Source organism: Peromyscus maniculatus, chromosome 10 (assembly GCF_049852395.1).
Source record: "Peromyscus maniculatus bairdii isolate BWxNUB_F1_BW_parent chromosome 10, HU_Pman_BW_mat_3.1, whole genome shotgun sequence".
In the NCBI taxonomy this organism is placed as follows: Eukaryota; Metazoa; Chordata; class Mammalia; order Rodentia; family Cricetidae; genus Peromyscus; species Peromyscus maniculatus.
In genome coordinates, this window is record NC_134861.1 from 24,027,702 (window position 1) to 24,044,850 (window position 17,149).

Genomic DNA, 17,149 nt, shown 5'->3' on the forward strand with positions numbered 1-17,149 from the left:
TCCAGGTGAGATGGAGTAAATATACTCCATGTTGGCTCTCCTTGTGAGTTGACATAAAAAGTTGTTCCATCTACCACCAGAATGTATATTGCTTTTAAATTCACATAAACATTCAATAAGACAGAGCACATCTGATATCATAGGCAAACTGAAAAAATAAACAGTATGTTCGGTATATTGATTGTAATGGAATTAAATTGAGGACAAATAAGAGAAAGAGATAGACAAAATCTGCAAACATTTACAGCTTTAAAAACATAATTTTAGATAATCTGATAATTAGAGAGGCACACTATACAGAGTTGTAGGGCATATGCCTTAAATCATGTATTGTAAAAAATGTTATTCTGTTAGATGCACATATAAAAAATGTCTTTTATCAACAAACTGAGTTTCCACAATGAAAACACAAATAGAAAAGGAAATTAAGCTAGAGGCAAGTGTAAGTAAGGAGGTGATGATAATAAAAGCTTGCATCAAGCTAAGCGGTTACTGTCTGTCTGAAATCCCAGCACTGAGGGAGCCCAAGGCAAGAGGATAGCCAGTTCAAGCTGTGCAGTGTAAGAATCTGTCCAGAAACAAAATAAAAGTTTTGAAAAAGGTATGTCCAGAAACAGATAGTATCATTTGTGGATTCTGCCTAGCATTCTAGAAAAACAAAAACAAAACCCATTACTTATATACAATCTTTCAAAAACTACAAGACAAAGAAACCTATCCTAACTTGCCTGCGGGATTGCCATTGCCAAAACAAGAGCATAGACGTGACACACTATAGAGCAATCTCTCATAGCTCTAGGCAGAGATCAGCAACAGCAGGTTAACAGTACAGGTGAAGCATTGCTTATTCAAAAATCCAAACTCTAAAATATTCCCAGATCCAAAAATATTTAGTGCCAAATTTGGCAGATTTCACAGCTGGCCTTATATGACAGGGCACAGTCAAAACACATGCATCCATGCGGACACATTCTCTTCCAGGGCCCCTCAACACCACACTGGGAGGGGATCCAGGGAGGCTCCCTGTGCCCTCCTTTTTCTCCCTCATTGTGGTCTCCCTAGGCTTGTCCTAGATCTGCCCTGCTGCTCACCTCTACCCCTCCTCCCAGCCCATCTCCATACCCTTGGGACCAACTGCCACATGTGGTGCAGGCCCAAATCACCCCCAGTTTACCTCCTCTACCCTCCTCAGCTGTCCCTACTAGCCTGTCTACAATCATTTTGGATTCTCTGCCAATCACTCCCTACCAGGGACCCCACACTCACCACACAGTACAGGGATCCAGGACCCCACAAGCCCTGAGGAAGCCTAAGCACCTCCTCTTAACCTGTTCCCATTTTTTAGGGATTGACCTCTGACTCCAGGCCAGCTTTCTTCCACCTTGGTCTAGTCTGAGGCAGCATAGATTCTTACATTAGACAAATAGCCAAAAAAGAAGTCCACATGCCTAGGTCTCATCATAAAGACATAAACAATATGAAGACAGTATACTCCAACTCCCCAAATCCACCAGCTCTATATAAAATTTCTCCTGTGAGAACTACCTAGATGAACCCCAGAACACAGAACTCCAAAAACAATTATTACATTTATGTAGCAGGCTTTCTTTTAGACCACCAACCAGCTCCCACAAAAAGACACAGAGACTTAATATTAGTTATGAATGCTCAGCCTTAGCTTAGGCTTGTTTCTTGCTAGCTCTTATAACTTATTTTAACCTGTTTCTCTTCATCTGCATTTTGCCTTAGGGCTTTTTACCTTTCTTTCAGTCTATATGTCCTACTTTCTTGCTTCCTCCTTGTCTGGCCCTGACATCTCCATCTTTGTCTCCTTGATTTTCTCTTCTCTCTACTCCTCTTGAGCCTAGATCCCTCCTCCTACTTATTCTCTCTGGCTGCCAGCCTCACCTATTGATAACTCTACTGCTTAGCTATTGGTCATTCAGCTTTTTATTAGACCAATCAGGTGTCTTAGGTAGGAAAGGTGCAACATCAACACATCTTTACACAATTAAACAAATGCAGCTTAAACAAATGGAACACATAGTTACATACATAGTTAAAGTAATATTCTGCAATGTAAACAAATGTAATACATCTTTATATGGTTAAAGTAATATTACACAACAAATTTCATCAAAGAATTTAAGAAATATAAAGGAGATAAAAATCAAATGATTCTATTTACTTAAAAAGAACAGTAGTGTTCTTTTTCCTGAGTGGTACCCAGATAAACACAGATCTATAGCTGAATTTTATTCATTTAGTGATCAAGAAAATCCAAAATTTAAAAGACCAAATTCAATAAAGAGATATAAAGTTATTGGAAGCAGTTAACATGGAACTGAAAAACACAGTGATACAATTTTAAAAAACCTCAGGAGAAGCCTTACAAGTAGACTGAATCAGGTAGAAGACAATATCTGGACTTGAAGATAAAGAAGAGGATTAGACCACACATGCAGAGAATATGAAAATTTTTAAACACAGAAAAAGAACATGTGGGGACAGCATGAAAAGATCAAAACTTTGAATAGTGGCGTAGATGAGGGAGAAGTATCCCAGGTCAAAGATATGGATGAGATCTTCAGTAATATCATAGAAGACAATTTCCCCAAATTAAGGCAAAACACACCCATAAAGATAAAAGCACAAAGAACACCAAATAAGCAAAAGCAAGAAAAGAAACTCCCCTCAGCATAGAATACTAAAAATACATAACAAAGAATGAGTATTGAAAGCTGCAAGAGAGAAACGCAAGTCACATATAAAGGAAAACTGGTCTTAACCACTGATTTCTCGATGGAAACTTTGAAAGCCAGGTGGAGTGATGCACTCCAAGTCATACAGGACCACAGCTGCCAACCTAGATTACTGCACCCTGCAAAGATCTGCCAGAGTTGATGGAGAAAGACTTCCTATGACACAGATAGGCTAAAATTCCTTTCCACCAAAGAGAGGAAGTAAGCACAGCTGAGAACTCTGGAAAGAAAACAAATAAGGCTATAATTACTGGAACACAACAAAACAAACAACAGAATGACTACAATCAACACACTTCTCGATAATGATTATACATATTAATGGTTTCAACTCTCCCATCAGAAGACACAGGCTAGCACAGTGGATTAAGAAATAAAATCCATCTTTCTGATGCTGACAAGAAACTCACCTTAACTTTAAAATAGACACCACACATGGGACTGATCTAGGCCCTCTGCATATGTTACAATTGTGTGGCTTGGTCTTCTTATGGGACTCCTAACAGTGGGAACAGGGGCTGTCTCTGACTCTGTTGCCTGTTTTTGGGATCCATTTCTCCTACTGGATTGCCTCTTCCAGTCTTAATAGGAAAGGAGGTGCCTAGTCTCACTGCAACTTGATAGACCATAGCTGGCTGATATCCATGGAAGTACTGCCCTTTTCTGAAGAGAAATGGAGGAGGAATGGATTGGGAGATGGGAGGGACGGGGAGGAGAAACTGCAGGTGGGATGTAAAATAAATAAACAAGCAAAAGTGGACACCACCTTAGAGTGAAAGGATGGAAAAAAACTACTGCAGTAAAATGAGACCAGAAAGCAAACAGACATTGCTATCCTAACAATCTGACAAAAATAAACTTCAAACAGAAACTAATCAAAAGAGATAAAGGACACTCAGTCCTAATCAAGAGAACGAGAAATCAAAAAGACCTTAGAAGTCCTAAGCATGTCTGCACCAAACTGCTGCACCCAAGTCTATTTGAAAGGTATGGCTGGCATTAAAGATGTAGATTACCACCAACCCAATGATAGTAGGTGACTTCAATACACCATTTCCTCCAGTAGACAGGTTGTCCGGAAAAAAAACAAAATAACAACAACAAAACAAAAACAAAAATAGAAACATCAGAATTAACTGACATCAGACATCAAAAAGACTTAACAAATATCTACAGAATATCCCACCCAAACACCAAACACTATCAATTCTATTCAGGAGACCACGGAACCATCTCTAAAATAAACCACATCCTAGAACACAAAAACCTTAACAGAAAAATAGACCATGATTTGACCGTAATGCAGTAAAACTTAAAATCAATAGCAAACAAATCTCTAGTAAGTACACAAACTCATGGAGATTGACCAACTCATTGAATAATGAATGGGTCAAGAAGAATCAAGACAGTGTTTTGCTTTGTTTTTTTTTAATCCTGGAAATAACAGAAATTTAAATGCAACATAACAAAAACTTGGCAATATATTTAAAAAGTCCTATGTGGGAAATTTATAACTCTTAAGAACCTTCATTAAAAAATCAGAAGAGCACAAATAAATTGTTTTTGATACAATTCAAGGATTTGGAAAAACAAGAACAAATCAAACCCAGTAAACAGCAAAAGATAATAAAAATAAGAGGAGAAATTAATGAAATAGAAACAATTCAAATAATCAACAAATGTAAGAGCTGGTTCTTTGAGGAAATAAACAAGAATGACAGATCCTTGGCTCAACTAACCAGAACAGAGCCACTATCCCTGATGAACATATGTGATGGCTAGTTTTTATGTCAGTTGACACAAGGCCAAAGTCATTTGGAAGGAGAGAACCTCAGCTGAGAGAGTACCCACCAGATCGGCCTGTGGACAAGCCTGTTGTGCATTTCCTTGATTGATGATTGATAGAGCAGGGCCCAGCTCACTGTAGACAGTGCCATCCCTCGGCCCATGGTCCTGGATGCCATAAGAAAAGGGGATTTGGATCATGGTGTTTTATCACAGCAATAAAATTAGCAACTAAGACATCTAGATGCAGAAATCCTCAATAAAATATTTGCAAACCATGTACAGGCACATATCAAAAGATCATGACCAAGTTGGCTTTATCCCAGAGATTCAGGGATGGTTCAAAATAAATAAGTCAATAAATATAAGAAATTATACAAATAGACTTAATTGATGCAGAAAAAACATTTGACGTAATCCAACACTTTATGATAAAAGCCCTAAAGGGAGTAGGACTGGAGGTAGCATACTCCAACACAATAAAGCCTGTATATGGTATATGACAGACACAGCCACTGTTATCCTAAGTGGAGAAAAACACAAAGTGAGCCTATTAAAAGTCTGGAATGAAGCCGGGCGGTGGTGGCGCACGCCTTTAATCCCAGCACTCGGGAGGCAGAGGCAGGCGGATCTCTGTGAGTTCGAGGCCAGCCTGGACTACCAAGTGAGTTCCAAGAAAGGCGCAAAGCTACACAGAGAAACCCTGTCTCGAAAAACCAAAAAAAAAAAAAAAAAAGTCTGGAATGAGACAGGATTGTCCAGTATCCCATTTCTTTTCAATATAGTGCTTGAAGCACAAACTATAGCAATAACACAAGGGAATTAAAGAGCTACAAATACGAAAAGAAGGCAGACTACCCATTTGCAGATGATAGGATGTTATCCCCAAGAGATCCCTACAGTTCCACCAGAAAACTGGGAACAACCAACTGTAGCTAGAGTTTTCCTGCCTGGCCCACAGTCAGGGCAAATCTCTCTCACCCACCAGTCCCACAGCCACTCAGACCCAACCAAGTAAACACAGAGACTTATATTGCTTACAAACTATATGGCCATGGCAGGCTTCTTGCTAACCGTTCTTATAGCTTAAATTAATCCATTTCCATAAATCTATACCTTGCCATGTGGCTCGTGGCTTACCGGCATCTTCACATGCTGCTTGTCCTGGTGGCGGCTGGCAGTGACTCCTTCTGCCTTCCTGTTTTTTCTTTTCTCCTCTCTGTTAGTCCCGACTGTACTTCCTGCCTAGCCACTGGCCAATCAGTGTTTTATTTATTGACCAATCAGAGCAACACATTTGCCATACAGAACATCCCACAGCAACCAACAATTTCAGCAATGTAGCAATGTACATTAGAAGAAACTGTAGCTTTTCTATACACAAACACGCTGAGCAAGAGATGGTGGACACACTGCTATTCACACCAGCCTCAAAGGAAAAAAAATATGTAGGGATAAACCTAACCAAGAAGGTGCAAGACCTCTACAATGAAAATCTTAAATCTCTGAAGAAAGATATTGAGGAAGGCACTAGACGATGGAAAGACCTATGAGCATGGGTTGGTAGAATTAATATTGTAAAAATGACCATTCCACCAAAAGCCATTTGCAGACTCAGTGTAAGCACAATCAAAATGTCTATCTCATTCTCACAAAAACAAAAAGACAAAAAAAGCCTAAAATTTACTTGGAACCAGATAGGACCTGGGATTGCCAAAGCAGTCTTGAGAAAAGAAAAATACGGGAGTGATTACCATTCCAGATTTTAAGATATATTACAGAGCCATAGTAATAAAAAAAATGGTACTGGCACCAAAGACATGTAGACCACTAAACCAAAAGAGAAGACTCAGGTGTGAGTGCATGTGACTACAGGTGTCTGATATTTGGTTGAGATACAAAACATGCACTAGAGAAAAGGCAGCATCTTCAACAAAAGGTGCTGGGAAAACGTGAGTGTGCACTTGCAGAAGAATGAAATTAGACCTGTTATCCATCACCTTGTACAAAACTCACTGCAACAGGCTGAGGACCTCAATGTGAAACCTGAACCACTAGAAGAAAACAGACAGTACCCTGTGAGATATAGTTACAGGAAAGGATTTTCTGAACAGGACTCCATTTGTCCAGAAATCAAGGCCAACAATTGACAAGTAGGGCCTCGTAAAACTAAAAGGCTTCTTCACGGCAAAGGAAACAATCAATTATTTGAGGAGAATGGGAGAGAATCTTTGCTGATCATTCATCTGATAGAGGAGTAATATCCAGAATATACAAAGAACTAAAAAACAGAGTCAAAAAACAAACAACACATTTAAACAGTGGGCTATGGATCTGAACAGAGAGCTCTCAAATGAAGTCACAAAAATGGCCAATAAATACCTCAAATACTCTTCATCATCCTTAGCAATTAGGGAAAGGCAAACTTAAATAACCGAGACTTTGTCTTACCCCAGTCAGAGCATCTAAGACCAACAAAACAACTAACAAATGCTGGAGGAACAGGTGGGGGAAAGGGAAACTTCATTTACTGTTGGTGGAAATGCAAATTGGTGCAGCCATTCAGAAAATCAATATGGAGAATCACAAAAAAATTAAAATAAATCTATCATACAACCGAGCTCTAACACTCCTTGACAAATGCCTAAAGGACTTGACATCCTACCCATTCACTGTGGCTCTGTTCACAATATCTACGGAATGTAAACAACAAAAATGTCCTTCAGCTAACAAATGGATAATGAAGATGTGGTACATATACATAATAGAATACTATTCAATTGTAGAGAAAAATGAAATCATGATATTTGCAGGCAAATGGATGGAACTAGAAAAGATCATGTTGAGTGATATAATCAAGACTAGGAAAGACAAAAACCACATGTCCTCTCTTGTCTGTGGTTCCTGGCTCCAAGTCTTCAGATGTGAGTTTATAGCCCAGAGTAATTAGCAGAAGCCGGGAAAGTAAAAAACCATGGCGGGTGAGCCCTAGAGAAGGGAAGAGCAGGGATGCAAGTGACATAAAAATTTAATTGCAGGATAACTGAAAGTGGCTTCCCACCATAAAGGATGAAATCATGTCAGTTACAAGAAAATGGCACAGCATAATCTTCAGTGAAAACGCCAGACTCAGAAAGGCAAATATTTCATGTGGAACTTAGATTTTAAAAACAAAAACCAAATATGAAAGTACAGGGGGGGGGGCTGCCTGTAAGGAGGGAAAGGTCTGTAAGAGGGAGGAAGGCCAAGAGAACAGAACTGGGGTTGAATATTTCCAATATACAAAAAAATAAGAGCTAGTGTGTACTTCAGTGTAGAGTGTTGCCTGGGAAGCATTGGATCCTGGCCTTCATTCCAGAACTGCCAAAATAGCTCATTAAAAATAAGATTGGGGCTGGCTGTGTGGCATCTGCCTTTAATCCCAACAGAGGCAGGTGGATCTCTTGTGTTCAAGACCAGCCTGGTCTACAGAGTGAGTTGCAGTCAGGGCCACACAGTGAGATCTTGTTAAAATAATAATAATATTTTAGAAAATGAAGATACTTTCTTTTTAACATAATGATATTAAAGTGATATAATTGCTGAAAGGTCTCAAGGAAATTTTGTAAATTTATGTTTTTAAATATTCAGAAGCTTGAAAATATTTCATATGTTCACTATACTGAGCACTAGAGTATAGAATTCTTTCTGTAACATACCTACCCTTATATTTTTCTTTCTGAATCCCTTTTTCCTCTTAAAAACCTTCCATCCGGCAGACGGGCAATGGAGAGAAGGAGTGAGCAGGAGGGGAACCCCCACCCTGACTCTTCAGTGATCACCGCCTCAGATGCAGAAGGTAATGGAACGCGGGTCCCACAGAGGACAACAGAAAGCGTGGTCATTTCAGGAGAAAGCGTGGTCATTTCAGGAGTTTCTGTACACTAATGATGAGAAACCCTAAGCCTTTCTAGTGAATGGAAGACAGCTGGTGGCTGATAGAATAGAAAACGATGAATTATCTGATGAAAAAAAAGATAGCCCTTAATGATTGTTTGAATAAATACAGGTACATGTGAGGGCCTGTTAAAATGTTGGTTCTAATTTAGTAGTCTAGAATAGGACCCTTGAGTCCATGTTTCTAGCAAACTCTCATGTGACATATATGTGGTAAGCCTGGAGCTTACACTCAAGTAGTCTCACTCTCAGAATCTCTGGGAAGGTGATTTTGCTCTTGTCCAATTTAGCAGCAAAGCAGTGTACATATGTACACAGTAAATATGTAACAAAAGCAACCACGTAAGAGACTCCCTAAAAGAGGTACCAGGATGGTGGTGGTGCACGCCTTTAATCCCAGCACTTGGGAGGCAGAGGCAGGTGGATCTCTGAGTTCAAGGCCGGCCTGGTCTACAGGGTGAGTTCCAGGATAGCCAGGGCTACACAGAGAAACCCTGTCTCAGAAAAAAAAAAAAAAAGAGTGACGAAATGACAGAGCAGTCAGTCACTGGCAGCCAGCATGGCCAGCTGAAGAGCCCTTGGAAAGCAGCCGCATTTCAACATGTGAAGAGGCAGAGTGTGGCATGCCAGTGTTCTGTGTCCTCTCACCACCCTCCAGAGAGAGAACTCCAGCTTGACCCACCCACTCTGTCTCTTGCTCCACTCCACGCTGCAGTAGTCAGGCAGGCAGAACTGAGTGCCTTGAGGAAAGGGGATCTGTGCAGGTCACAGGTCAAGAAGACAGAGGGTAAGATCTGGGAACTTCAGGAGCAGTGTTGTGTCTCTAAAAAAGTCTGTCAAGAGCTCTGGTGCGTCAGTGAAACTTACCTGCCTTGCTGTGAAGATAGCACTGTAAGAAAAGAATAAGCTGGGCAGGCAGATTTCTGTGAGTTCAAGGCCAGCCTATCTACATAGTGAGTTCCAGAACAGCCATCTGGGTGTCCTCCACTTAAATGAGTGTGGACATTGAAAGTCTTCTGAGTTGAAAGAGCTGAGCATCCTCTTGTAATTGGCAATCTTAGACTAGTTAAAATCTGGCTATTATTTTCTCTAGTGTTTTTGCCATTTTAATTTATTTGTGATGATTTATTAGATTCTCAGTCATTCATACTGTGATCTCATTTTAGGAGGACTGAAAGAAGACTACAGGGGACAGGTAAAGTATCTGTGGGAAACTCTGCAACCGACTTAACTCTGCATGCTGTCTGTTGGCCTATGTTAACCAGCCTACATTAACAGCTTCTAGATAACTATTTAGCTGTTTATTTTTAGTAAAGCTCCCTCTGAAGTCATCAACAGTCGAAAATTAATAGGCTGGGAGCCAAGTAATACAGCAGCAATCTGTATCTGGGTTCCTATGTATGTCTGTGCATATCACTCCTTTACTAGTAGATGGCTGGAATTATTCAGAAGACTTAAAAAGACCTAGTAGAGGAAATTTATCTAATACCTTTCACTTCATATAATTTTATGAGAAGTGCATATAAAATATCATTTCTGGAAAGTGATCCTATGCCCCCCTCTGTATTCTGTCTTTGACATCCTAAATTGATCAACTCCAAAAAAAAAAAAAAAGTCCTGTGAGGAAAAAAAAACCTCATATAGTATTGTGAATCGTCCACAAAAGGCCATGTGAACTGGTTCATTGTAAGGCATCATTATGAACCATGGCTACGGTAATGGCATCAATTTGGACAAATCCTTATCATCTCTGTAAGTCTGGAGTTCATTTGTAAAACAGATATGAGTCCACATGGCCCATAGGATTGCCATGAAATTATTTTCTGAATGTGTGTGGTAGAAGTTTGTTAATTGTATGTAACTGTCCTAATAATAGTTACTATCAACATCATTACTTCAGTCTACTTTTTTGCACTTTTTGTTGTTAGTCTCTGTTTTTAATTTTTAAATTCGCTCTGTAGCCCAGGGTCAGTGGAACTCACTTTGTAGCCCAGACTGGCCTCAACCTCAGGGAAATCCTCATTCCTCATCTTCCAAGGGCTTTGATTACAAAGACTAGATCTACTTGGTTCAACCAACCTCTTTATAGTCATACCTTTATTGACATTATTTTTTAAATCTGGATTTAGTTAGGAGGAAAGCAGTCTATATTCCAATGAATATGCATGAATAGTCTACATTCAATTTGCTAAAACTTAGAGAAACTGATAAATTTTACTTATATATTTAAAATATTGCTTTGCAATTTCTCTTAGAAATGGAGCTTTACATTTGTTTATTTTGTGGGGGGGGGGTATGGACAACAACATGTATGTGCCACAGTTTGCATGTGGAGGTCAGAGGGCAATTTGTGAGGTTGCTGTCTCATTAATTGTGCAGATCCAGGGATCAAACTCAGGCCATCAGTCAGACTGGACAGTGTGTGCCTTTACTCACTAAACCATCTAGCTCCATCTATTTATATATATATATTGTGTATGTGTATGACTAGAGTTTATTTGTGGTTTGTAAACACATTTTCACTTGAGTACACTGTATACTTCGACCATATTTATTCCCTTATTTTCTCCTCTCCCCTCCAACTAGTTCTCTCCCCAGTCTTGTACTTCCATGTCATATATAACACATAACTATGAATATACATATTATGCTTACAAATATACATCTAGATATGATTTAGAACAGGGTTATTTGTCGATGATCTCCTGTTCCATCCATTTCCCTACTAATTACATAATTTCATTCTTTTTATGGCTTACTAAAGCTCCATTGTGTATGTATAGCACACTGTAATTGGATGTTTCTCTTCTGCCTGCCTGTTCCCAAATACCTGGCAGCTGCTTCCCAGATAATTGACTCAGGCTTGATATTACTTGTAAATGCTCAGCCAATAGCTCAGTCTTATTACTAACTAGCTCTTACATTTTATATAAACCCATATTCCTTATTTATGCTCTGTCACATGGCAGTACCTTTATTAGCATGGCACATTCATCTCCTGCTCCCTCTGCATCTGGTTGGTGACTCTTCTCTCCACCCTTCTCCTTTCCATCATCCTTAGCTTGGCCGCACCACCTAAACTTCTTGCCTGGCTACTGGCTAATCATCATTTTATTAAACCACTTTGAGTGACAAATCTTTACAGTATACAAGAGGATTATTCCACAGCACCACACTTTCATTATCTGTTTATCAGTGAATGAACACTCAGCTGGTTGCCTAACTTGGCTATTCTAAATAGTGTTTCAATTAACATGCATATTTTCTTGTAACATAACAGATTATATTCTTTTACTGCAATGAAATGCCTAAGGCTATGTACCTTATAAAGAATATATTTAAGCTACTGTATGGAAGCTGAAAGTACAAGCTTGGACAGTCCCATCAGTTCAGCATCTGGGCAGGGCTTCATGAACACAGCATCTCAATGGCAGGAGTGTATGTGGAGAAGACAGACCAGAGAGATCGGGGTTGGGCTTGTTCCTTTACAACAACAGTCCACTCTGCAAGTGCAGCATAAGCTCCTGTGGAGAGCAGGGCTCCTGTGGAGAGCAGGCCTCCAGTGGCTTATCACCTTCATTGAGCCTCACTCTTAAAAGGTCCTACAACGTGCTAATGCTTTTGTTAATCATCCTTTAGGGGACAAACCACTTCCAAACCACAGGAATAACGATTTTTTTCCACATTTTTATCACCTCTTTTCTAACTTCATTTGAATATATCCAACAAAACGACAAAATTGGAGTCATCATCACATTTCCCAGGTGCTTCTCATGGCTGACTCCAGTCTTAGTGTTTTTGGTAAAGATCTAGCTTGCATGGGTGCTCCCTGTGCAAGGCTGCTTTAGCATCATGGAAATAACTGGGACTCAGCAGTTCCCATAGTCGCCAGCTCGGAGTGAATAAAGCTGGACACTACAACAGTGCAGCTCCAGACAGGTTTCTCAACCTTGACATTTTTGCCATTTTGAGCCAAACCACTCTCCACTGGTTAATAAAAATAAATAAAAGTGGGACCTGAAAATAGAAGGATTGCTGGATACCAGGAAGGATATGCAGAGCAGAAGGAAGGTGGATGGACATGATGGACTCAGTATTCATGCATGCATATCCTACAGTGAGTTCCATTAGTTTATGCAATCAATATGTAAGACTAATTATACTGTTTCAAATGGTAGGAATTTTGAATTGTTTTCCTCCTTAGCAAGCTGGTTTCTAGTACAGGAAGCTTATAAAAAGCAGAAAAAAATGATGCTTTTCTTTATAGTGTTTACAGCAGGGGTCATCAAACACTTCCATGAAGGGCCAGGGAGAAAATATTTAGGCTTTATAGACTACGATGTTGTTATGGCTGCTTTACTCTGATGTCATACCAAAAAACAGCCTAAGTCTATTCTTAATTGAGAGTCCTTATGTCCCAATAAAAATCATCATAAAAACATGGATTTCATGCAGTTGTTGTAAAATATGCTTTGATATTTTTACAAGCCATTTTGAAGTGCAAAAAGTCTTTTGTGGGGGAACTTGGATATCTATCTTTTTGACTTGCAGGCCTTAAAATGATGGAAGATAGATTGGATGCATATCATTAGCCATAAATTTGCTGAATCCAGTTTCAGAGAAATGAGTCAGGAGGACTGCCATGAGTTTAAAGCCACCATGGGCTACATAGTAGGACAGGTCTCAAAATCAAGTGTATCTTTTTTTTTTAAAAAGATTTATTTATTTATTATGTATACAGAAGAGGGTGCCAGATCTCATTACAGATGGTTGTGAGCCACCATGTGGTTGCTGGGAATTGAACTCAGGACCTCTGGAAGAGCAGTCGGTGCTCTTAACCTCTGAGCCATCTCTCCAGCCCCTCAAGTGAATCTTTAAAGAGCTTGTAGCTTGGCTGGAAAGATGGTTCAATGGGTTAAGATAACTTGTCACCCAGCCCGAGTCCAGTCCCTGGGACTCACATAGTGAAAGAAGAGAGAGCTGACCCTCAAGTTGTCCTCTTATCTCTGAAAGTGCATTATTTGTAACTTCTGGCTTGTGCCAGGTATGGTAGTGAACATCTGTAATCCTAGCACTTGGGAGTTAGAGGCAGGAGACACAGAAGTTTAAGACCAGCCTTGGCTACACAGTGAGTGAGTTTGAGGCCAGCAGGGACTATGGGTGGTTCCCTGCCACACTAACTAACTTTCTTAAGGCCATATGGCTAGTTTGCTCACTGTCTTGCTGTTACGAACAAGCGTGAAATCACTTAGTGTTTCCCAAACAACTAACGTAGGTGCAAGAAGGAGAATGCGTAAGTCTGACTAGATAATATCCCAGACCTAACACCTGTCCAAAACCATGCTTATCATTTTATCCTTGGGCTCCAGACTTGCTCCTCCTGGAAACTGGTGCTTGTTAAAGCAAACGCAATGAGAACCACTGGTAACACAGAGGAAATCTAACATAAATGACCAGATCATGCAAGGAAAATTACTCCCTCAAGTGACAGTAGGTCCAAATCCAGCTGCAGCAAAGCAGCTCTTAACGTGCTGTTAAGTCTACTTAGCAAAGTCTGAGTGCATGGAAGGGAAAGTGACGTGGTCTCCCCCACACTGGGTGACAGCCATAGTGCTTGGCAGGTACTTAATCATACGTAGAAATCAGTTGGGAAACCCAGTACACTCTTCTGTTGCTGTAAATTACTGCAAGAAATAACATGCACTTTGATTCAGTCAAGGATTAGCAGTGTCAGCACACAATAAAGTCGAGGTCAGCCTTGCTGCAACTGCAGCTTCTGTAACCAAAAGGAAAGAAACAAAGCAAAACCACCAAGTCTCCAGTTTTTATCAGGGGGGCGGGGGGGGGGGGCTAGGTTGAGAGGGGGCTAAAACAACATCAACCTTAAGCCAAAAGTCCTTCTTCTCAGGGTGTTTCTAGAGTAAGAAGTAATAGTAAACACAGGAAGGGTCCCTGCCTAAGAACATCCATCACAGGGTTATTTAGAAAAAGAAATCAGAAACCATATAGATTTAATTTAAAAGGAGTAGTTAAGCAATAGTATGTAATGGAATAAAACTCAGACGTTAAAATCAAAGATTATGTATCCAAATCCCAGCTGATGATATGGCTTAGTCCTAGAGTATTTCCCAAGCATTAACAAGACCCTGGGTTCAATCCCCAACATGACAATATGTGTGTGTGTGTTTAAAATAATTTCATTTATTAAAACATCTATAGAAAAATACTGAAAGCAAATGTATGTTAACCATATATTTATATTTTCTAAATTGTATTTAATGAGTATGCCTTACTTTTAATAATGTGAAATGATCAAATATAAAATATCTTACTTTGTTAATCTTCAATATATCTGCCTAAGGTAAAACAGGTACCAATCAATGTCTCAAAGCAGTGGTTCTCAACCTGTGGGTTGCAACCCTTTAGGAGTTGAACAACCCCTTCACAGGGTGGCCTAAGACCACTGAAGAGCACAGATATTTACATTATGACTCATAACAGAAGCAAATTACAGTTATGAAGTAGCAATGAAAATAATTTTATGGTTGGGGGTCACTACAACATGTATTAAAGGGCCATAGCATTGAGAACCACTGGCCTAAAGTAAAGTTTTTAAGAACCAGATGGATTTTAAAGCAAGAACTTCAGAAGAAGAAAAAAATATATTTTTAAGGAAACCCTGGCATCACTGGAAGGAAAGAGAAGTAGATGGGGGAGGGGCCAGGGAATTAGGGAGGAAGGAAGAAAGGAGACAGAGAAAAGGGGAAGGGAAGGGAAGGATGGAAGGAACAGCTAAAGCACACAGAGCTTCTTAGGGAAGCAACCTGGCCTTCCAGGAGCCAAGTGTTAATGCGGAGTCTATGAAAAGCTTTCCTTAGTCGGAAGGACTTTAATATAGAACTTAACCGCTCCCATTCATGGTGCTCTTAGCAAATGCTAAGCAAACATTCCACCACTAAGCTGTACGACACCCGAAAACTATTTTTAAATATCTCTACCTCAAAAATTATTTTAAAATAAATGGTTTCCACCTGGGATTTAAGAACAATTCTTCGATTATGGCAGGAGCTGGTGAGCGCTCCAGTCCAATTCCCCTGACTTCTTGTTTTTGTCACTTCAATAGCAAGTAGCCTGTGACGTTTTACAAAAATTTCTCCCACTGTTTATTTCCAAGAACGATTGCCCATCCTTATCTTACCTTCAAACACCTTTACTCTCAGAATTCTGTCGTGAAACCTTGTTGCTCTGTAGCTAGTAAGGTTGGAGGAGAGTCATGAAAAAAAAAAAAAAACTAGTGGAAGAAAGATGAGATTCTCATGGTGTTTCTCTGTAGATTCATAAAACAAAAAGGGATATAACCTTTACTGTTTATGGCCTATTACTTTAAAAGTCACAATTAAACAAGATTTGGAAGGACACATTAGGTCTGGGGAGATGACTCGGTGGATAAAGTACTTGGCCAGCAAATGTGGTGATACTCAGAAACAACAAAAAAAGCCAGGCGGGTGTGATGGTCACATATCATCTCACTACTTGGGAGGCAATGAGAGGGGTCCCAGGGGCAAGCTGGACAGCTTGCTAATGCATTAGCCAGATTTGGCAAGCTGTGCGATCAGTGAGAGACCCTGCTTCAATAATGACAGTGGGGAACACTTGGGGAAAGCACCTGCTGCCAACTTCAGACCTCTTCATGCACATGAAGATGTGTGCACACCACATACACACACCCCACACACATACACCAAAGAGAACAAGAAGTGCATGTTCTAGGCACCTTGAAAGCACATTGAGGCAGAGTCACAAATGACGACTGTTTCTAGAGTCCACAGATGCTCCACAGCCTCACCCTGTTCTCTGCCACCACCCTTTTATGCCTCATGCGTTAGTTATGGATTGATTGTTATAAATAGCTATGAACATTGTAGTCACTGAGTAAGGTAAACAAGAAGGTCCATTTACATAAGCTCAGCACATTTTTATTTCATTTCACTGTTTTGAAATACTTGAAAATAATAAAGATGAATGTTAAATTGGTGTTTTACTCTGTTTGAACATGGTTTAATTATTTTTATCTGTTTACTTTCAGGACACTGGAGATGTTGGTTCTCTCAGAATGGTTCATTTTGGTTTGGTGTAAATCACTAGAAACTCCATCATATCTTTTATATTGCCCTGATTCAATACAAATCTCCATGTATGGATTTTAATAGAAAGAAAGATGGTACGTGCAGCACAGCAGAACAGTAGCAAAGTGACCCTAAATAAAAGTCCTCAACCACTTATTTTCATAATGTGTGTACTTCTTAAGTGTCAGAAACTAGACATCATTTGGAGCATCAGAGGTAGAACATTTAAGTCTTGTTTTCCCTCATCTTGTAAAACTTTCCTCCTTTGGGGCCTGTTGTTGGATTTTCTTTTACTCTAGCCCCACATTGGGTGCCAAAATGTTGTTGGGTTGTTTTGTTTTTTTTTTTTTTTCTCTTTTCTCTTTTGTAGGTCCCACCACCCAGCTCCCAAATAAATCAAACATGTAGGCTTATTCTTAATTATAAATGCCCAGTCTTAGTTTGACTTGTTTCTTTCCATCTTTACTTAAATTATCTCATCTACCTTTTGCCTCTGGGCTTTTTCCTTTTCTTACTTCTGTAAATCTTACTTTCACTCTT

At 39.7% G+C, this 17,149-nt stretch overlaps 1 protein-coding gene across 13 annotated transcripts in view; it reads left to right on the forward strand.

Annotated features, from left to right (window-relative positions):
* Wdpcp (WD repeat containing planar cell polarity effector) overlaps positions 1-16,765 on the forward strand; it is a 297,030-nt gene extending 280,265 nt beyond the window's left edge. For all 13 annotated transcript variants that reach the window (XR_006076324.2, XR_013042835.1, XR_013042834.1 and 10 more), the window contains 3 exons: positions 8,306-8,385; positions 9,650-9,678; positions 16,570-16,765. Coding sequence is in view for 9 of the 13 variants with exons in the window: in XM_076546057.1 (XP_076402172.1) it covers positions 8,306-8,385; positions 9,650-9,678; positions 16,570-16,620 (160 nt within the window). In the remaining 4 variants the exon portion in view is untranslated. The remainder of the gene's footprint in view (positions 1-8,305; positions 8,386-9,649; positions 9,679-16,569) is intronic.
* Positions 16,766-17,149: the final 384 nt, after the last annotated feature.